A 23,095-nucleotide genomic window follows, 5' to 3' on the forward strand; every position below is an offset into this window, starting at 1 on the left:
GGATTACTTTTATGATGGATAGATGCACTTTTTGGAGCTTCAAAAACTTGGGCGCCATTCAATCTCATTACAAAGCTGGGAAGAGCCAGGAGATTTTTTTTTAATAGAACTCAGTCTGTGTTCGGCTGAAAAAAAAAAGTCATATACACCTAGGATGGCTTGAGTAAATTAGGATAATTTTAATTTTTGGGTGAACTATCCCTTTAAGTTGCCCTCTATGCAAGGAGAAATTATATCAAGAGGTAAAACTAATACACATAATAACATTTCTGGATGTCTGTTGATGTCAAGTGAAAGAGTGATAGAAATATTACTAAAAATATGAAGAAAATGTAGGTCATTGACATTAGGGATATAGACAATTAAAAACAAGAAAAGCAGACTTGGTCGGTTAAAATGGAAAAGCTGTCCAAAAAAATAATCTAATATTTACTTAAGGACACACTTGGCTCCGATTTTAATTGATTCATTTCCTGAACTGGCAAAACATATTCAGGTTACTTAGCTAATTCCCCATAGATACAAGCGAGTATACCCAATCAAAGGTGAATCTCAGAGCTAATAAGCGCAGGGGCTCTGAGTCAAATTAAAATGCACATGAATAATAATACGCATGATACTTGAGACCTTCTCAGAGGAAATAACATTTTAGGCAATATCCACCCGAAGACGGCGCGTGAAGTTTTAATTTGCATTACTCTTCAGCGTGACACCATTTAAAAGCCAATTCCAACATTTAATTCAATGAAACGACACACATTGGAGATGCTCTCTCTGTTTGGTTTCGCACTCGCACACACAACCCATGTCATTATAAATGTCTGGAAATCTCTTTATTCACTCACCGCTATGTACTCGCACTCTGCCTTCCTTTCTGAAAGTCCTTCCTCTCCTCTGCTCCTGCACTCTCATCTATCTCTCCATCTCCCTCTCTCTCTTTGAGTAAGCGAGTTTCATTGGGGTGCTTGCCGACTGGAATCACCTCAGGGCGAACACTTTATTATCTGCGGTCAAAGCGTCACTACAAATACCATTCTACACACACAAGTGTCACTTTGCATTTGTCTGCTTTCTGCCTGCATCGGGCCAGCAGGACCAGGCTGCCTGTACACACACTCCAGATCACACACACAGCGTGGGAAAACAGACAACACTGATTTCTCTTCCTACTAGTACAAGGCCTGTCCGCACTGATATATATAATATAATATAATATAATATAATATAATATAATATAATATAATATAATATAATATAATGTTATAAAGTATTGTAATATTAAAATATTGACAATATTTTAGGATATTACAGGAAGTAAGTTTTTAGTGCTTAAATGCAATATCTAAATGTGGACCTTTTTTATCCTTTGTGGGTTTTGTGCTACATTTGGGCTTTTTGTGCAGCTGTTTTTGTTATTCAGCACAGAACAGCTTTTCTCTGCCCTCCATACCGAGACGTAGAGCACAAGGTATGAGAGATTATAAAGAAAGATGAATAAGAAATTCTCTAAGCTTGTAGCAGCGAGGGGAAGATAACAACCGTTCCTCTCCCAGAGGAGAACCCCACAGACCCCATCCACTCGCTCTCCTCCTAACGCCTCCGAGAGCCCCTCTTCATCATCCACAACAACGGAGACAGCAGGCAGCGAGCGCTGTCCTCTCCGTGCCTGTGTGGAATGCTAACCGTCAGCAGACATGTCAGGGGCATTGTGGGACGAGAACTGGGCGACTTTGTTTTCTCTCACACTTCATGCCACACGGCTCGCTGGCGAATGAAAACAAAGCACAAACAGAAGATCAGAGCAAACTGCAACGGAAAAGCTCATACTGCACTTTTGTGTCGTTCTAGTGTTTGTCAAAGCCAAAGAAATTATAATTCAAACAACTTCAGAAAGAAAAACTCTACAATTCAAAAAGTGTTATTATTTGTTTATAATTATCTCATTGCAAAATACACTCACAACATTTAGGGCCTAATTTATTGGATGCAACTTCCCATGGGATCATTCAGAGATCAAAAAGGAATCTTCAGATCTACAGAATTCCAACAAAGGCTCTTCCACAAAAACAATCAGAGAAGTCCTAGTTACCATGCAAACTAGAATTGCAGCAATATAGTTCCCATAAAGCATTGCCAATTACATAAGTCAGTGGCTTATACTGTCAACAGTTACAGGGTTAGCTCACCCAAAAATGAAATTTCTGTCATTAATTACTCAGTGCAGGCTTCCGATTGGCCAGCTCGTAAACAAGGAAGCCTGCACTGAGTTCACTACGTCAACTACGTATGACAACGGTTCAAATTGTTGAATAAAGTTTTGTTTTGGCAGACAAAAAGTATTCTCGTCGCTTCATAACAATAAGGTTGAACCACTGTAGTCATGTTGACTATTTTAACCATGTTTTTACTACCTTTCTGGACCTCAAAAGGTCAAAGTCGTTGCTGCCTGTGTGTGGTTCAGATACCCTCGGATTTCATCAAAAATATCCTAATTTGCGTTCCGAAGATGAACGAAGGTCTTACGGGTGTGGAACGACATGAGGGGGAGTAATTAATGACAGAAATTTCATTTTTGGGTGAACTGAACCTGTTTGAACGTTTTGCTATAAACTTTAAATATGGGATTTTATAACCAAAAACTTATAACAAATAGTTAATTTTGGTATTTTATATAGTTTCAGATTCAATAGTCATTTGCAGTGCATCATGGGATGAATAATTAATTCCTTCATTCAGTGCCATTAATTTGGCCTGCAAATATTTCTGATTTTCAAATACTTTTTTGCTTTAAATGAAAAGGTTTAATATTGTGAATCATTCATATTAAAATGTCTTTGAGAAAAATGAAAGGAAAAATACTTTGAAACCAAGGCCACTGAAAAAAAAAAAAAAGTCATTACTGATAGACTATTTCTTGATTCCATTTGTTTTGCTGGTATTTGTGTTAACATGTTTTGTCTTCATATTTTTACTTTTTTGTGTCGACACCTGCCTCAAGACAAATTCCTTGTATATCGAAGATCTTATGAAGTTCTTTTTATCTCATAGTCCTCCTCCCTTCTCTCTCTCATGTCCTTGGTTCTTATCCTGACCGCCAACACACAACACGCCCCACTCCTCTCAGTCTCTTCAAATGCTGTTTTGTAGGCGTTTCTCTATGCTGAGGTCTACCGACAGCCACCCACGAAAAAACAAAACATGAAGCGGCCCATTTCACTTTTATACATCAGACTCGTCTGACTTGAATAAATCCCTCATGTGCATTAGAATTGCTGGGGTCACAAAGTTGACAGTGAGGACAGGCCACTGCTCTATCTGAAGATCTTCCTGGGAGAACGAGAACGAAAGGAGAATTGTAACGGCAAGTGCTGAATAAAATATTCAGCTGTAGGGGATTAACAATGTTTTTTTTAAGTAATATCCACGTTAAATATGTCTTAAGCCCTATTGATTGCCTTTGTGGTATAATTTTAGAAAATAATTTTGACATTTTGTTCTTAATTTTGTAAAAAAACAAACCAAATAAAAAAATGTGTACTGTAACACACTTACAATGGAAGTCTAAGGAGCAAGTGTTGTACACAGATACTGTTGATAGAGTTTTACTTGCATTTATCCTAGAATATTCCTTCTTTTATCATTGTGTGGTATAAAAAAAAAAATGTTCTCTGGGTGACAATTAAAATAAACTGAAAGAACCGAGGAGCAGGACAGGAACAAACGCTCCTCCGTCAAATGCAATCTTGGAGAACATCACAAGCTGCTTGATAGAGTTAAAGATAATGAAGAGATAACTCATAATGTGAGCGAGGAAATGAAGAAAAAAAAAAAGGGTTCAATTTCACTTGTCTCTGATAAGATGACCTCTTTTCTGCAAGATTCGTATCAGGAAAACTTTCAGAAACAATCATTCACACAGACACACACACTTTCTAAGATACACGCACAAATACGCAATGTGTGGTAGAGAGACAAATCGGAGAATTCAATTGAGATAGAAAGATGACCAAGATCTCAAAGATACTAAGAAACAGATAGAAAGAACTAAGGGTGTACAGTATGTGTGTGTGTGTGTGTGTGTGTGTGTGTGTGTGTGTGTGTCCTGACAGGCCGAGGGAGATCTCACAGTGCGAGTCTGCAGGTAAATAGAAAAAGAGGGCTGCCTGCAGCTAGCCTGGAGCAAGTCTCAACCCTTCTGCTCTCTCATTTAGGAAACAAGGTCTCCATTGCTTCAAAATGAATATTAAACACCATGCACACACACAAGTGCTGGTAAAACCATATTAAGCCATTGACCAAAAAGCCATAAATCAGCGTACTAGTAAAAATTTCACAAGACGGCCAAACCACTAAAGGGATCTCTTTGACACGCTACAAACAAGATCTATTTTCATCTCTAACACTTGTTTATTTATATCTAAACACGTCTTTGTTTGCTTTTTGACAATGTGTCTGAGAATATTAGACCACAGAGACGTGTATGGACAGGAAACAAGAAACCCAATCAAGCACACCGAGTCTTTCATACTAATGCTTGTGATACTAATTTGCAAGAGAGACTGTTAGTGCACATACACTCTTTACCCAGAGGAGAGCGAGTGTGTCAGGCAGGCTATTCTAATTGATGTTAAAGGTCCCAAAGGAGCAACAATGTTAGTTTAGCACGTCATGTACTGTCTGTCTCTGTCTCTCTCTCTCTCTCTCTCTCTCTCACACACACACACACACACACACAAACCATGTGAATATGATCTGTTCATCTTTCTTCACTAATCTCCTCTTTCATAACACATTACATGGCTGCTTTTCAACGAGCAAGACAGATGGATGGACAGATAGACAGAGAAATGGACAAGATAGAGAAACATCTCTATTTATAAAAGATAGAGAAACAGATAGATTGATAGAGAGAGAGAGAGAGAGAGAGAGAGAGAGAGAGAGAGAGAGAGAGAGAGAGAGAGAGAGAGAAACAGATTAGACAGAGAAATATTGGATGGATGGATGGATGGATGGATGTTCAGACAGACAGTCAGATGGATAGATTTAATATGGGATACAGAAAGATATACACTTAGGCCGTGTCCATCAAAGCATTTTTAGCCAGCTGAAAACACTAGGCGCTCTGCTGAAAATGCCTAGCTGTGAGAGCGCTTCGGCAGCGCAGACCTTTTTTTTTTTTTTCAGTTGAGACGATTCACTTGCTCTGATACAGAATATCTGCAGAAGTGTTACTAGTATCTCATTTCACAGATAGTTTGTTTCTGTACTGTTTCTATATAAAAATGTCGATACAATGTAAAGTATTTGCTCTGCCTCTTGTTTTAATTATTATTATTTTTTTCCATTTTTATGCTTGTTGTTGTCAACTGTTGACATTATACAAGCAGTATGTGGTGGTTGGTCGTTGTTGTGTTTGTCCCGGCCCTCCTCCACTGTGATTGGACGGCTGTGTAAAAAGTGACAGTAATGACCGCTGCTTTTTTACCCAAAATTGAACATTCTTCAACACTTGGCCATGGGTAAAAAACTCAGAGCACTCGGCACTTCAGCATGAAATAGACCAGTGTTTCCAAACTTTTCAGTCACGGCACCCTTTGAAAATTTTAAAAAATTTGTGGTAACCCACAAATACTACTTTGATACGAAACCTTGAAAATTATAATTTTCAATACCGCAGGGAAGAACAGCCGTATATAGGTCTACTGTCATATAGATATTTTTTATTATCATCTTATTTCTGTCCATCCATTGAAAGTCTAGGAACTCAGTAATTTCTTCTTAAGAGATCACTTTGATGACAGATTTTAAAGGCTTTTATTCATATATAAATATTGCTCAATTACCATTACAACTATCTCACCTAGCCTAAATATTTGCTCACTTAGTGTATTTGTGTTTTTATATTGGGATAATTTTGATAGCTTGTTTTTAATGTAAGTTAATATATTTTATAATGTAATAGTTTCACAGTTAATCTCCAAATTTATGTAGAAACAACATAAAGACAGTATATTTTAAATACTTGTTTAATGGCATCTTTTTATGAATGAAGGCCAGTATCACTGATACTTTTTTTAACATTAATTATTGCCATTCATCATTACAGTGTAATTGAAAGCTATCAATTTTAACATTTATTAGGCTCTAAAAAAATAAAATACAACTTTTAATTTAAGTGAACTTAAAACAATCTTCACATAAACCCATAATAAATGTCATATTTAGGCCTACCTGTGGCAGGATATATACAGAAATTGAATAAAGTCATCAAACAGTCTGCACTAGAAAAATTATAAATTAAATATTTATTAATCCTTATTAAAGCTACAAAAGTTCTTTAAGAGCAGTAAGTAATTTTCTCTGTTACCTTTGTTCTTTGATTAACATTAAAGATAGACAGCTGTCTGCGCGCACGAACATTCAGACAGTGTTCTCGTTTGTCTTGTCAAGCTTGAATGTTTTAAAAGCATTTGCATGAAGAAGAGTGTGATAGTATAATGTAACGCTAGCCAAAGAATGACAAACAAACGGATGCTGCGTTAAATGCGTTAAATATTTTAACGGGTTAAACAGATAAAATCGATCGCATGCGTTAACGTTGACAGCACTACTTATAGGATATAACCAATGTGTTTATGTGAATACGAGGCAAGACATACATAGTAATAATATTTTCGTGTGTATTTGACCGTAAGCGCAACAAGCCATGAAAAAGAGGCGGGTTTATGTGTACGCACTTTTAAAAACACGGCGCTCCCATTGAAAACAATTGGAAAAATACGCTAGCCTTGGGAAAAGCGCTTTGGTGGACACACGGCCTTAATGTGTGTGTGCTCATATTCTGCATTTTCTAACTTGTCTCCTGGCCCCCAACGGAAGGTCAGTCTCCGAGTGTGATCTCATTTCCTCAACTGCTCTAGGATTCTTGGACCCCCTCCACCTCTTCCTCCTCTTCTCCTGCCCTCCCTTCCTCCATCCAACCCATACATACACCTGGGAGGCCCACGCGCCAGCTTAAAGGGCATCTCGCTTACGTCTGCCAAATCCATGGCAACAGCCGCTAGCATCCCAGGCCCCCTTCCCCACCCTGCTCTGCCCTCTATGCCAATGGCACCCAAAGCCCCAGGATGGGCACCGAATGAGTGGCAAGGCTGGTAGGTCCCCAGCAGTGCCCGGAAATGAGCCTCTGGGTGTGTCTGCAGGTTGCTGGCAGGGCAATCAGCCAATCGTAACCCTGGGAGGCAAAGAAGACTGCAGGATCGAATACAAACAGCACTAAAAAACCTTTGATTGCCACTGCCTAGTCAGTTATTGATGTTAATATAAATGCTAATTGAGCATCATGGGTAATATAAGCTCTAAAGGGCACCAACTGAAATAAATAAATCTCTTACACACCTCATAAACATGAAACAGAGGAAAAGATCACTCAGTATAAATACAAATCCCTGCAGACAGAGGGCCTGAAAGAAAAAAATGATGGAGGCAGCAGGGCAAAGAGCAGCTGTCAATTAACTAAGATGTAAAAAGGCGAAAAAGGGCAGAATTGAAACTAAGGCTAAACCTTGTGATATGATTTGTTTCGTGTACACTGAACTCTGCTGGACTGGAGGAGCATTGCACTGCTGAAACAAAGACATTCTGGCAGAGATCATCATCTCATGACCCTTCCACAAGCCCTTAGCCACTAATGTGAGAACTGAAGGCTCAGTCTAATTCTGATGTCTTGTCAGTATGATGCTGTCTTCTGCTTCTCATATGGTTCAAATCTTTCCCATCAGGCCTTCGGAGGTGATAATCTCTCTCTACCGGATTGGACGTTGTGACCCTGCAAATGATGTCACAGTGCCATATGTGCATCTGATTGGCTGCCAAAGCCTGCTGTGGCTCAGGGCAGAGGGAGAGGAATGTTGTGATTGGACCTGAATCACTCACAGACACCTTATACAGGTGAGTGTGTGTAACGGATCATGTGTAGCATAAGCTCCATAACACTATGGACAAAATTAAACTGCAGAGGGAAGGAAGGAAAGAAGAAATGAAACAGCAAGACATAGGAAGAGTGCAAAAATAAAAATGAGTGAGCAAAAAGACTGAAATGAGCAGGTAAAACAATGAAATGGCAAAGGAAAAGCAAACAAGAGTGAACAAAAGAGAAAACAAAAGTGCATGACTGGAAGAGAGTGAAGGGAAGAGTGAGAGAGAAAAATAAAGACTGAGCAAAAAGAATGCAAAAAAGGAATAAAGAAAAGAAAGGAACAAAGGAAAAATAAAGTAAAAAACAAAATAGAAAGAAAGAAAAAGAAAGAGAAAAAAGAAGGAACGAAAGACAGACCAATAAAGAAAGAATGAGAGAAAAAGAAAGAAAAAACAAAAGAATTAGAAACAAAGTAAAAGATAAATATAAAAAGAGAACAATAAAGTAAAAGTAAAAGAAAGTGTAAAAACTAAGTAAAACAAAGAAAGAAAGAAGAAGAAAGAAAGTAAAAGAGAAAGAAAGAAGAAAAGAAAGAAAGAGAGAAAAAGAAAGAAAAAACAAAAGAATGAGAAGTAAAAGAAAAATAATCAAAGAGTAAAAGTAAAAGTAAAAAAAACAGAAAAGAAAGAAAGAGAAAGAAAGTGAGCAAAAGAGAAAACAAAAGTGCATGACTGAAAGAGAGTGAAGGGAAGAGTGAGAGAGAAAAATAAAGACTGAGCAAAAAGAATACAAAAAAGGAATGAAGAAAAGAAAGGAACAAATGAAAAAATAAAGTACAAAACAAAATAGAAAGAAAAAGAAAGAGAAAAAGAAGGAATGAAAGACAGACTAATAAAGAAAGAATGAGAGAAAAAGTAAGAAAAAACAAAAGAATTAGAAACAAAGTAAAAGATAAAAATTGAAAAATAAAAAAAGTAAAAGAAAGTGTAAAAACGAAGTAAAACAAAGAAAGAAAGAAAGAAAGAAAATAAAAGAGAAAGAAAGACAGAAAGAAACACTTCATCTCAAAAGACTGAAAGAAAGAGAGAAAAAGAAAGAAAAAAAGAATGAGAAGTAAAAAGTAGAAGTAAAAGATTAATAAAAGTAAAAGATAGTAAAAAACAGAAAGAAAGAAAGAAAGAAAGAAAGAAAGTGAGCAAAAGAGAAAACAAAAGTGCATGACTGAAAAAGAGTGAAGGGAAGAGTGAGAGAGAAAAATAAAGATTGAGCAAAAAGAATACAAAAAAAGGAATAAAGAAAAAAGGAACAAAAAAAGAAATAAAGTAAAAAATAAATGATGAAAGAGAAAAATAAAGTAAAAGAAAATGAAAAACAAAGAGAAGAAAGTAAAACAGAAAGAAGGAAAGAGTGAATTAATGAAAAACAAAGGAAAGAGCAAGGGATAGAAAGAGAATGAATGAGAGGAAATAAAGATTGACCAAAAGAATGAGAAACAAAGTGAAAAAGAAAAAATGAAAGAGAAAAAATAAATGAAAAAAAATAAAGAGAAGAAAGAAAGAGAAAACAAAGGATAGTGAAAGAGTCAAAAGAAAGAGCAAAGGAAAGAAAGAGCGAAAGAACGAACTATAAAAAGGAAGAAAGGCAGAAAATCACCCAGAATGCATTGCAGAGGTCAGTGTCGGAGTGGCTGTGATGTGTCCGGCCCCGGTGCTCCAGTCCCCAGGGTGCTCCGTGATGAAGGGAGATCTGCCCTCCGCTCAGACTTTCATGTCGCCATCTAAGCTACTGGCAGACAGACACTGGCGGGGGGCTGGACGACAGCTACAAATGTCACCCAAACAGGGAGATTTAATTAGGAATGACAAGCCCTGACGCGTGAGAGTGCCGCCACATACTCTGAGAATTTAGGCATGCTGAAAGCGAGCGGCTGTGATTTATAATTTAACTAATGCCTGGCGTTTCTTTTTCATTTCTTGGCTAGAAGGGGGAAAACTCAAAAGGCCTCCTCACTGAAGCTAATCTAATACGATATTTTTAAGGGCAGGCGGTCAACGGCTTCTTAAAAAGCATGTTGCTCGCTCACTCTCTCTCGGCCTCTCGCTACCTCCACTTTGCAACTCGCCCGGCTTTCTCTCTCGTTTTTTTCAAGCTCTTTTTCTGCTCAGACAGGGAAAGAGGTGTGATAATGAAAACAACCTTTCCTATCTCCCACCTCTCTCTCCCTCTCGCTCTTTCTCTCGCCCGCTAAGCTCCATGCACTCTGGGGAAATTGATTGTCTGGCGGGCCGATCTGAGCGCTCGCAGCTGATGCTGGAGCCAGTTAAGTCCTTTTTTTATTGAGGGTATGAGGCATTTTTAATGGGAGTTGCATCAATGAACTGTGCAGGCGCTCGGCATCTGCATGCAGAGGGGGGCTTTTACTTAATACTTATTTGAATACCCTTTCAAATCCTCTCTCTCTACTCATGCTGGATCTGAGAAAGACAGCAAAGTAGGTACCCGTCCACCTCCATCGTCTTTCAGACATCAGCCCAGAATGTGTCTCACTCTCTCCCTTGTCCAAAGCCGGACACCTGTCTGCAGCCCCAGACCAGACGGTGCGGTCCATATATACTGAAACCACAGCGCAGACACAGATACTCCAATCAATGACACACACAAAGCTCTTTTACTTATTGTTACGAGCTTGTGCTCTACTGCAGCGTTCTCTCAATCAAAAGCAAACTGATGCCAGGAAGAGTGACTGTGTGTGTGAGGCACAGAGAAAGAAACTGTTCTTTTCCCATTGATTTCAGCCTCAGACCCCCACTGACTGCTTCTCAATAAGAAGTCCAGAAAGGAAGTGGCTAAATCCTGCTGAAATTGGAGGGAGGGAATCAATTTAAATCAAGCATGGCGGTCTCCATCTCTTCTGCTCTCTCATTCTTCTTTTCTTTTTCTCTCAAACATGCATTTTCTTTTTTACTTTTCATGCAAAATCATTGAAGCTTCTTATTCATCGGTTCATTCATTTGTCAGTCTACTCATTCATTCTGCCATCCATCTAGCCATTCGTCCATCCACTCATTCATTCATCAATCAATCCATCCATCTGCTCATTCATTCAATCAATTCAACCACCCGCTCATTCATACATCTACCATCTGCTTCTTCACTCATCCATCCATCCGCTCATTCATTCATTCATTCATTCATTCATTCATCCATCCGCTCATTCATTCATTCATCCATCCATCCGCTCATTCATTCATTCATCCATCCATCCATCCATCCATCTGCTCATTCATTCATTCATTGATCCATCTGCTCATTCATTCATTCATTCATCCATCCATCTGCTCATTCATTCATTCATCATCCAGCCGCTCATTCATTCATCCATCCATCCGCTCATTCATCCATCCATCCACTCATTCATTCATTCATTCATCCATCCACTCATTCATTCACCAATCCATTCAATCACCCACTCATTCATACATCTACCATCTGCTTCTTCACTCATCCATCCACTCATTCATCCATCCATCCATCTGCTCATTCATTCATTCATTCATCCATCCATCCATCCATCCGCTCATTCATTCATTCATTCATCCATCCGCTCATTCATTCATGCATTCATCCATCCGCTCATTCATACGTCCATCCGCTCATTCATTCATTCATTCGTCCATCCGCTCATTCATTCATTCATCCGTCCATCCGCTCATTCATTCATTCATTCATCCGTCCATCCGCTCATTCATTCATTCATTCATCCGTCCATCTGCTCATTCATTCATTCATTCATTCATTCATCCATCCATCTGCTCATTCATTCATTCATCCATCCGCTCATTCATTCATTCATTCATCATCCAGCCGCTCATTCATTCATCCATCCATCTGCTCATTCATTCATTCATCCATCCACTCATTCATTCACCAATCCATTCAATCACCCGCTCATTCATACATCTATCATCTGCTTCTTCACTCATCTATCCACTCATTCATCCATCCATCCAACCATCCATCTACTCATTCATTCATCATCCATCCATCCATCCATCCACCCATGCACCCATCCATCTGCTCATTCATTCTTTCAGCCACTCATTCATTCATTCATCCGCTCATTCATTCATTCATCCATCCATCCATCATCTGCTTATTCATTCATTCAGTCATCCACTCATTCATCCATCCATCCATCATCCATTCATTCATTCATCCCTCCGTTCATTCATTCATCATCCATCCATCCATCCATCCATCCGCTCATTCATTCATTCATCATCCATCCATTCGCTCATTCATTCATCCATCCATGTTTTATTGCATTTTGTAAAGATTTATTTTTGGCATTTGCCTTTTTTGATATAGGATGGTTGGGGGGGAGGGGGGGGTTAAGGGATCAGAAAAAGGTACCCGAGACGGGATTCGAACTAAAGCGCAAAGCGTAACCACGTTACATGTTAGAGCGCTGCCCATGAGGCTATCAGCTCCAACCACTCATTCATTTCAATCATACTATTAAAGCTCTTTCACTTCTTCTTCTCAAACTTAGCTTTCTCACAACACATTTCTTAAAATACAAAGAACGGCAGCAGGTGTCCTTGGATGTCCTTCCCCAAAAAAGCTATCCTTTTAACCTTTTTCTGTTTTCCAAGAAGGAGAAAGCAGAACGATGCTACGCTGATCAGTGGGCAGCAGGAGGACGATGCCATCCTATTACCTTTAAGCTGCTCTAAGCTTAGAGCTGAACCTAAGGGATAGTGGTTAGAAGTTACATGTTCCTCTGATCGTCTGCCTGTCCTCACAGTAATCAGCTTGTGCATATGGAATACTGCCACGCCAACAAAACACAACTGAAGGCATATGGAACCTTCTAAAAGAAGCACAACCCCCTTTTCCTCTCTATTCTTTCCTTTCTTCTCTCCTTCTCATTACAGGAAGAGCTCCCTCAGTTTAAGTCTAATCTGAAGCTTTAAGCAGAGCCCTGGGATCTTTGGTCGGAAAAAACAGTAGGCTGTGCTTTACTTTCTTTAATCTCTGAGCCAGCCTGAACGAGATTTGTCGATCTGTAAAATTCCTATGAACCTTAAACAAACATGGAGATACACATGAAAATATGCACAAATGTAGTGTGGCAACCTGTTGTACATGGGTTACTTGAGCATATGTGTGAAACCGACTTATGGAAAATGAGCATATTTGTTTCAGCATGTGTATATTTGCATACGGGTAGGTCTGTAAGGACATCCTCCACTGCAAACGTTTAGCTAACCTGAAGGTCGGGGTAGAGCAACAAGCCTTGAAGCCATGGCAGGGAACCTTTGTAGTAAAGTCTTTAATTTTTGCTGATTCAATGGCTATTGAACAAAAAAGACAAAACACTACAAATGTTTTATATAGTCACAAGACCCTGACATTCCTCACAGAGCAGCACATTGAGAAGTAGAGGCTGAGTAGAGTATAATGGAGTAGAGTTGATTAATTCAGTTGAGTAGGGTTTTTTTTAACTAGGGGCTGAGGGTCTACAAGAGGGTACTAGGATGTCTACAAAACATTCGAGAATTTATGTTTTATTTTTTGCAAAAGGTAGTTTTAGGGCTGTCAAAGATAATGTATGCAGTTAAGATATTATTTATTTATTTTACTTTATGATAATATAAAAGCCAGTTATTTATTCAATTTGTTTGTATGTATAATAAATGACATATTTTTCTCACACAGTATACATGTAGCTTGCCCTGCAAGTGGATCATCATATTTGGGGATCCTTAGCATCAAAAAAAAAACAACTATAAAATACTACAAGAGAGGAGAAGAGACTCAAGCACAAGTACCAAAGCCAATAGGACTTGAATCAAGGCTGCAAAAAACAAGATGTTAACTATTCATATCTAAACAATACCACTGTGAGCGGAGTGAAGCTTCTTGGGGCATGAAATGAATGTGATGTGATTTCAAGGGTCATGAATGTGCTTCATCATACTGACATAAAAAAGCTCTGTTAATAGAACAGTGTGAAAGAAAAGTCTATCGTCAAAGTTCATTTAACTCATCCTCACTGTCGTCAGTGCCTAAATACACAGTCACATTTAATTATTCAATCTGAGCGTTCGGTTTCATCAGAAGGAAGTAAATCTAATATACTGTGCCAGCAATCAGCAAGCCAAACCAGTTTGCTGTCAACCATTTGTATTTGCCATTTATGATAAAATTAATCTAAAACCAGAAAAAAAAAAAAAATCTAAACTCTGAAACACAGGCTTACATTTGCGGTTGATGTGTTGCGTTGGCTCAAGACTCTTGCTGCTGCTGCAGACGGCCGTGGCGTGCTGGGGTGCAGGGTTCTGCCTCCTCTGCAGACAGGCCAGCATGACTGCGCAAACGCAGGTATGATTCTACAGACACTGGTTTTCCGAGGCCGACCTGCAAAATAAAATTGTTAAAATGGTTAATGGTGTAGTCAGAAGATTAAGCAAGACATAAAGGAATTACACTCATTTAAATGGGAAAAGCAGTATTATAAAATGTCATTTGGGAACCAGAGGACATGCTTCTGGCCACATTTATTAAAAAAAAAAAAAAAAAAATTATATATATATATATATATATATATATATATATATATATATATATATATACACACACACACACACACAGTATATTTTTTAAAATAAAAAATAAAAGTGAATATTACAAATAGTAATATATTTCAAAAAGACAAAAAAATAAAGTCTAAGAGTATTAATAAATTAAATATTTATATTTGTTAAGTATAAATAAAAAATGGCGTAATATAATATATAATATAATATAATATAATATAATATAATATAATATAATATAATATAAATAGTAAAAGGACCAGAAAATGCTGCAAGCCAGATTCAACCACTAGGCCACGGCTCCAACGTGTATATGTATTTTTAATTTAGTTCTTTATCTCACACCTGTAATACACAGGAGGAGGACGACACACACAGAAGTATGTGAGGTGGAGGTTTAATGCTGCTCCAGCTGCCTCTCGGCTCTGTGGGCTGAATTACAAACACACACCTGCTGCATCACATGGGAATCTAGCAGCCCTGTCCTTCCTGGCCATCCCACAGCACCCATCCATCAGCAGCCTATCACTTCCCTCAGTCACAAGAGGAATAAAGCACCCATCACTGCTCACAACACACACGGTACGAACAAAACCCTGCACTGACCTGCTGAAACACTTTCAAGGCTTTTTTTTTTTTTTAAATGATGGGGATGTCGAGAGAGAGAGAGAGAGAGAGAGAGAGAGAGAGAGAGAGAGAGAGAGAGAGTCTATCTGCAGATCAGATGGTGACTGGTGTTTTGTCTAAAAAGGTCTCGAGGCGATTTCCAGGAGTTTCTGCTTGGAGTGTAAATGTCCATATTGTGTGTGGGTGTATGTGCAACATGCTGATGAGTTGGGTGGGGGGCAAATGCCAAGCGCACATCAGGGCCAGTGACGGGCGTAATCAATCTCCCCCCGGGCCATAAATCTCTGGCTGCATTCCTACTCTGCCTTCCTCCATCTTCAGCTCTTTCGCTTCAGAGGAAGAAGAGAAAACGGGGCGTGCTGCCAGACAGTCGATACAGGAAACAGCAGCTCTGTTGGAGAATGCGTAATAGGACCATCTGACTACGTTTCAGGCAGCAATGCCGCCCACCAGCCGACAACAAGACTGGCAAAGAAAGTGTAATAGTAAGTTACAGGAACAGGAACAAAGTAACTTTAAGTGAAGTGCCTTGCTTAAGGGCACAATGGAGGGTTGGAACCTGCAACCTTTTGGCACAAGCCTAGATCGAAACCACAAGGCTACCTAGAACAGGACATTTGTGATTTCAGCACAAATGTGCAAGCATATTGATCTTTGAAAATGCATAACGACTGACAGACAGATGTGTTGTCAATAAAGCACAATGACCTCCTGAACTTAATACAGACATTAAGGTTAATTTTCAGCTCTGTTTATGATATGGAATATTACGGTTCATGGTTTTGATTGTGTTTGTTTCAAAACACCTTACTGTGGCCCAGACACATAACAAAACAAAACAAAACAAAACCGAAACAAAACAAAAAACGAAACTAAACAAAAACAAAATCAATTATGTGGAGTGTTAATGTCAAGTGAACTATACAAAAACTAAATGAAAACATTTTTTAACCAAAAACTAAAAACATAGGTAAAATTGAAACTACACAAAAAAAAAAATAAAATCTCATTGCTCCAAATATAAATGAATAAAATAAAAAGCTTAAAACCTTTGAAATCTTTACAACCCACCAACATTAAACATGTAAATGCTTCTATAGCAATAATAATTGCAGAAATGTAAACAAACTTTTAAAAAAATTATACCATTTATCGCATTAACTTTGGCAGCCCTAAAATACTAGAACCAAAATAAAAACTGAAACTAGAAAACGAAGAAAAAATTAAATAACTTAAAACAGTGATCGACTGAAAACTGAAAACTAAAACTAAAGTAAATTAAAAAGAAAAATATAAAAAAAAGACCAATTAAATAGAAATAAAACCTTTTTTAAAAAATCCAAAGCCATAATAACCCTGGTGAAACGCTTAACATGGTTTGCCTAAGTAGGTACGACATGTTCCTGGCTGGATCAATATCCTTGTTGGTCTGGAACAGCATTCCTGTCAACCAATCAGGTTTTAGGATTAGGCTTATGGCTGGGGTTAGGGGCTTGAACAACATTCTTAATCTATTATCCCTGTGATTGGTTAGGGTCAGGGGTACAAGTAGGGCAATAATTTATAGGTATGTTGTTCCAGCACCAACAAAAGATCTAGGAACATGTCCTCCTTGGCTAAATCAAGTCATTCCAGAGGGCAACTGTGTAAATTACAGGCTCTTTAGATGGCAACGTGATTAAACTGAAGCAGAAACATCTTGAAGCTCAGTAAGAACGCCTGACAACCCTTTACCACCCATCTTGTCAGTCAGACTTTCAGAGGGAACAAATCCTCAAACTGTGAACAACAACCGAAAACATGCAATCCAAGAGTGTGCTGAATCGCTCCATTTTATTGACATGTGAAATCAGTGTTATTTAAAGATCGCAGCTCATCGGTAAACATCTCTCTCTCGCTCTCTGTCTCCTCAATGGCTTTCTGTCACAGCGGGGAAATGGATTAGCCCTTCCTGAGACTCTGTTTCCAAAAATCTGCATGTGAATGCAAGCAGATGATGAGGAACTGAGCAGAGAATGAGAGCGAGATCGACAAGCGACTCAGGTCTGTCTGTCTATCTGTCAATATTTATTTATAGTAAACACGCATGAACTTTGAAATTGTGTAGCTGTGTCAGCTAACATGTGCTTATCAATGTATGTGAATAAATCAGCTGTAACACCAATAAAATCCCCACCACTATAGACTCATCATTGTCCCCTTTCAGTCAAAAGCACTACCAGCTCAACACAATGAACAGCAAACGCTGAAAGATTGCTGCAATTGCACTTGTGTGTCTGCTTCCTGAGATACGAGGCACATTACGTATTTGCAAATTCTCTTATCGCTGTTATTTCATAAAATTAGAGGGTTTATAAGCAGTCATTGGGAACAAACCACACCTATACCTGAAAATACCCATTTCTTAGGAGATATGACTGAACTCTTGTACCCCTACAAGATTAAGAAACAAGGTATGCTTGTTTAGCTAAAGCCAAGACAGCATGGATTTGGTTTGTTGTTATTTAGCATATGATTTTCATCTTAAGCCCTACAGCCACACCGACTTCATAGACATCCCTCTTGAACATCCTGGTGTTAAGTCTCTTGGTTAAGGTGAAGGCTCAAGTTGCAAAATGTGTTTAGAGCCTTCAGCCTGCACATATTAGGGCTGGGACAATACATCGATTCACGATACAATGATTCTGGATCGATTCTGATATTTTCTCTCTCGAATCGATTCTGAGCTTAGTTTTGACAGCAGATGGCGCTCTAGGCTAGTTTTTAACCACACATTCAAATGCTTGCGAAGAAGACAGAGAACGTGCGTTCAGCTGAGTCATGTAAGTGGTTAAATATACTTTTACCTCGGCTCAGAACGCTTTAATGACGCGAGATTAATGTAAACACAGCCCACTGCAAACACCCTTGTAATTTGTAAACCTTTTCAAACTTTATGAATGATTATTTTAGGTTTAAGTGGTGTGTGTAAAGGAACTGAAGCAAGCAGAGTACGGGTGTTTCTAAAGCACGTAGTGCCATCTGCTGTTAAAAACTAAGCTCAGAATTGATTCGAGAGAGAATTGCGATACATCGGAAAATATCAGAATCGCTCCAGATTCTTTGTATCGCGAATCAAGAATCGATGTATTGTCCCAGCCCTAGCACATATATTTAAATTCTGACAGAAAAAGATTTATTTTCATGTTACAGCAATAACAGATAAATGTTAAACCATAAATATTAAAATTTAAAACTAAACTCAATTGTTTTTGAGATTTACTAAACTATAACAGGTGTTATAAAATTATCATTGTTTGTTACCGTAAAATGAGGTTTAAAACTTTAATTAAGCGTTAGATGATGCCAAAGATCATCTAAATGTAATAATAAATGAGCATGCACAATTAAAAATATCCTATAAAGACCAACACACACACACATATGTGTGTGTGTGTGTGTGTGTGTGTGTGTGTGTGTGTGTGTGTGTGTGTGTATGTATGTATATATATATATATATATATATATATATATATATATATATATATATATATAAATTGACGATTACTGATATGGTACAGATATTCACACTGTGCTGGTTGCTAGTTTTTCTTATTGGGCTGACATCCAATTTTATGTAACTGCAAGTCTGCATTGTTCTGATTGACTACAACTAGGTGATGCTACACAGCATTTTTTGCTTTCAGTGTGGACACACAATCTACACTTACAACTGTTCAGAACAAAACACTCTGAAATCTCCAACTGAGACATGTAGCTTAAGTCAAAGTAGTCTGTGCATAAATCAGTTTCCGTAATGAAAGTACTTATGACTCTGTAACAATATACAGTTTCAGGTACACACGCACTTAGTTTGTGTGATGCATGCCGAGATCTCTGGCGGGCGAATTAACCTGGCCTGAGCCCCCTGAATTCTCTGAAGTGCATTTCTGTGAGAGAGCTGAAAAGATCGATATGCTGGAAAGTGAGGGGAAGGTGAAACGAAAAGAGGTGTTAGTGAGGATAAAAGAATCTAAGACAAAAAGCATGAGGGGTAAAAGTTGATTTCCTGTCTATAAAATCCCTCATTGTGACCAATATAAACTCAGCCTGTAAGGATTTTATGTATATTGATGTTAAGGAGGGAGAGAGGAATGAGCGTTTGCGTTTGTCTGCGATATCTGAGAGCTGAGGGGACAGATAGGAGGGGGGGATTCTCTTCCTAATTGAATGGTGACCTGCCAGCTCGGTGTGAGTGTGTGTGAATGTCTGTGTGTGTGTGTGCGTGTGTGTGTGTGTGAGACAGAGAGCCCCATGCAGTGCTTTTAAAAGGCCTGTGCGTCTCCCCTCTTAATAAGCCCAAACAAGTTAATCCAATCGACACACCCAGACCCTTTTCTTCGGCTTTAACAAGCAGCCACTACAGTCCCCCATAATCCCTCACACACACTGCACCGCTGAATGGAAAGCAATGAAAGAGCCCATTAGAGGGACAGACAGAGTCCCCGACCCCTTAACTTCACTACAGAGCACACACACACAATCTTAGACACTCAAAACTATTATATAAAACCCACACACACATGCTGCTGAACACGCTGAGCAGGCAACATTAGAAACAAAATCAGAATAACACATCAAGTCACACACACACGGATAATGCAACAGGACAAGGACAAACGAGAATGCAAAACACTCACAAACAAACAAACAATCCTTCAGAGGGGACATCTGCAGACGGGCACGCACAAAGGGACATAAATCCAATGACTGTTAACAAGACACGCACACACAGGAGACCCGGCGCTTCCTAACAGCAAATGAATACAGGAGAGGACGTAAAACCCATAGAGCGCAAACAGTCCTGCTGACAACAAACAAACAAACAATATACGCACATGTTTCCACTATACATACAGTCTCATTCAATAGCTAACAATATTCGCACACAATATCCACATCTGCTAAAGAGCCAGCCTCCATTCCAGGGTTAAACACAGGTCAGCCATTGTTGCAAGCATAAGCAGATGGAAGATGGTTTATTTTGCAGCTCGAAGAATGAACATAAACATATTGCAGTGGTAAATTCTTGCTAACTCTTTAGCTCTCCACAAGGCCTGCAAATGGGAGCCGGATGATAATACGATGAAGTCTATCTCTGTCACACCATGCGAAACCACACGCCTGTTATCTTGAATCACGCTACAGTAGCCCACATTAACGCTGTCACATCGGTGGCTGAAGCACCAGCTAATTGACCACTGAGACGAGACACTGAATGAGTGTGTGTGTGCGTGAGATCATGTGGAAGAACTTCCTGTCTAAAGCAATGTTCAAGGTGTCTGAATACATTTTGGTTTGACTGTGTGTGTGTGTATATATATATATATATATATATATATATATATATACATACATACATACATACATACACACACAGTCAAAGCAAAATTTATTCAGACACCTTGAACATTTCATTCATTAGTATAGTTTATTCACTATAGTTTAAAAAAATGGTTATAAAATATGACAAGATTAAACGGTGTCAGAAATTCTTTTCATGTAATGGCCACATAACTGATAAATGAATTGAAATGAACTGATATTAAAATTAAAATTCTACTTTGTCCACATAAATAAGATAAAGAAAAACTAGCCATTAGCCAACTAGCCAGAAAATCAGCCATTTTAGATGCTTAAGTTAATTTAGTCATCACACAATTATAATGTAGAGTATGAAAAATGGATATTCACTGTGAGATTACATTTAAAAGGTTTATAAAATCATTACTTTTATTAAAAGATTACTTTTAAGTGAATGTTAGATGATGGAAAAGGTAACCTAAATGCAAAAATAGTAATAAAATAATAGTGACCATGCACAATGCACAAAGAAATATTTAATACTGGTCAGAATGAATGAATGAATGAATGAATGAATAAATAAATAAATAATGCAAGCTACAGCAATTTGCATGACTTATTCTCTCCTTACCAAGCATTTAAATACAACGAATTTTAAAAGAAAGAATGCACAGCCCAAGTGTAGAGTTCACACATCTAAATAAAGACACATCGGAGCAATTGGTTGTCCGTTAAACTGCAACAATCCACAGAAAAGAACAACTAAACTAAAAAAAGCACAGCGCTGGCCATCAAACTGTTTGTTACACATCTGAACTCATTCACATAACACAAGGACCCTGTTTAGGATTAACACAAAATGAAAACAATGGCCTATTCTATGCACAACACCCCCACCCCCTGAAGGCATTCATTTGTTAGTGTGAATATTCAAGTGTCTTCTCTTGCCGTATTTTGTTCATTGTTTGTGCTGTTTGATCACAGCCTGAGGGGCTGAAGTCTAAAAGATGAGCTGTTGTCATTTGAGGGAGGGAGAAAAAGACAAATAATCAAATCATGCACGCTGATGTTCAGTTATGATAAATAAAAACGTAATGTAACATCAATAGTTCAAATCAATAGAAAATAATTGAAGCCATCTATGTACTATATCAGTGTTCTCTGAGGACAAACTGCAGTATCCCAGAATCCACCTGCAGGCCTGCTGACCTCAATTTCCATTACCATTGAGTGAGGAACAATCAATTACTGGAAAAAATACATTTTGCAAGCACAATAAAAAGTAGCTATACAGTTGGCTAATAGGCCTTTTATACTCACCATAACAAAGCTATAAATGATAAACCAACAACAGACTGTAGTGTGAGCAATAAAGACGAAAATTTTTGCAAAAGAGTGAATGTTATATTCCACTCACTCTTTTGCCAAAACACAATGTCATTCAGTCATATGATCCAGCCATCATAACATCCATTGCCACTTAACCTTCAAAGCATAAACATATATTTATGTGCAGGGATATACACACACATATATGGTTTATCAGACATCGTTTCCTGTAAGATTATCAGTTTTCTGTCCAATAATCAGAGAGAGATAGTGAGTGAGCGAGCGAATAACGGCCTTGCCTGGCCCTAGTGGCAGGAAATATCCGGCACCTTCCATATCACACAGCTGTCCTGATAAAGACCCGCGTTATCATTCCCCTTCCAAGGGACATGAAGTAGTGAAGGTGAGGTATGTGTGTAATTCACATGCGCGTGTGTATCTATGTGAAGGTGGCCACTAAAGAAGGAAATGTGTGCGGAATGGTAATCTTTTGATAAGTCTCAGATATGTGTACATGCTCACAGAAGCCTTCAAAGAAAAGTATCCCAGTTCATCGCTGCTGAGACATTTGGTCGGCTGCACTCGGCTGACAAAGCTGCTTTGCAAAATGACATACAAAGCAGATCGCTTCCAAACACACGCCAACTCTACCTGACACGCTTGTGTAATCGCACAACCAAACGTGACTGAGAACATTAGAGGGTTTCATGAAGTCTCCTCGGCTAGTCTTGAAAAGCAGCACTTTTCAAACTGAGTCAATAGTGGATGCTTATAGGTTATTATAAAAAATATAATTCAAAAATACAATAAAATAGTGTTCAGAAATATTGTATTAAAATAAAATAAAATAAAATATTTTGGTATAGTATAAATGAAAATAAAAATAAAATAATGGTTACATAAAAAAATAAAATAACATTTGACAGTATAAATTAAAAAAATATTAAAATAAAATAAAAAATAAAATATTTGACAGCATAAATGAAAAATAAATATAACTGAAAATAAAAAACAGGTTCAGAAAAAATTGGAAAAAAAAAATTTAAAAAAAAGAAAAATGACATACAAAGCGGATCACGTCCAAACAAACGCCAACTCTATGCTTGTGTAAATCGCACAGTGACTCTCTCAGACAAACATTATATTCTCAGAGAACATTACAGGGTTTTGTGAAGTCTCCTTTGCTAGTCTTGAAAAGCGCTCTAGACAGCTTGACAATCATAAGGTCAAGTGAGGCTTGGGAGATTCATCCGATGAGGCCAAAGAACTCAGTTTA

The 23,095-nt window shown here is 38.2% G+C and overlaps 1 protein-coding gene across 3 annotated transcripts in view; it reads right to left on the minus strand.

The window, feature by feature from the left end:
- The window catches only part of fam222aa (family with sequence similarity 222 member Aa), a 62,933-nt gene that overhangs the window by 11,773 nt on the left and 28,065 nt on the right, over positions 1–23,095 (minus strand). For all 3 annotated transcript variants that reach the window (XM_051894323.1, XM_051894324.1, XM_051894322.1), the window contains one exon: positions 14,184–14,341. In XM_051894323.1, the coding sequence (XP_051750283.1) occupies positions 14,184–14,289 (106 nt within the window). In that variant the 5' untranslated portion in view covers positions 14,290–14,341. The remainder of the gene's footprint in view (positions 1–14,183; positions 14,342–23,095) is intronic.

This window comes from Ctenopharyngodon idella, chromosome 5, assembly GCF_019924925.1.
Source record: "Ctenopharyngodon idella isolate HZGC_01 chromosome 5, HZGC01, whole genome shotgun sequence".
In the NCBI taxonomy this organism is placed as follows: Eukaryota; Metazoa; Chordata; class Actinopteri; order Cypriniformes; family Xenocyprididae; genus Ctenopharyngodon; species Ctenopharyngodon idella.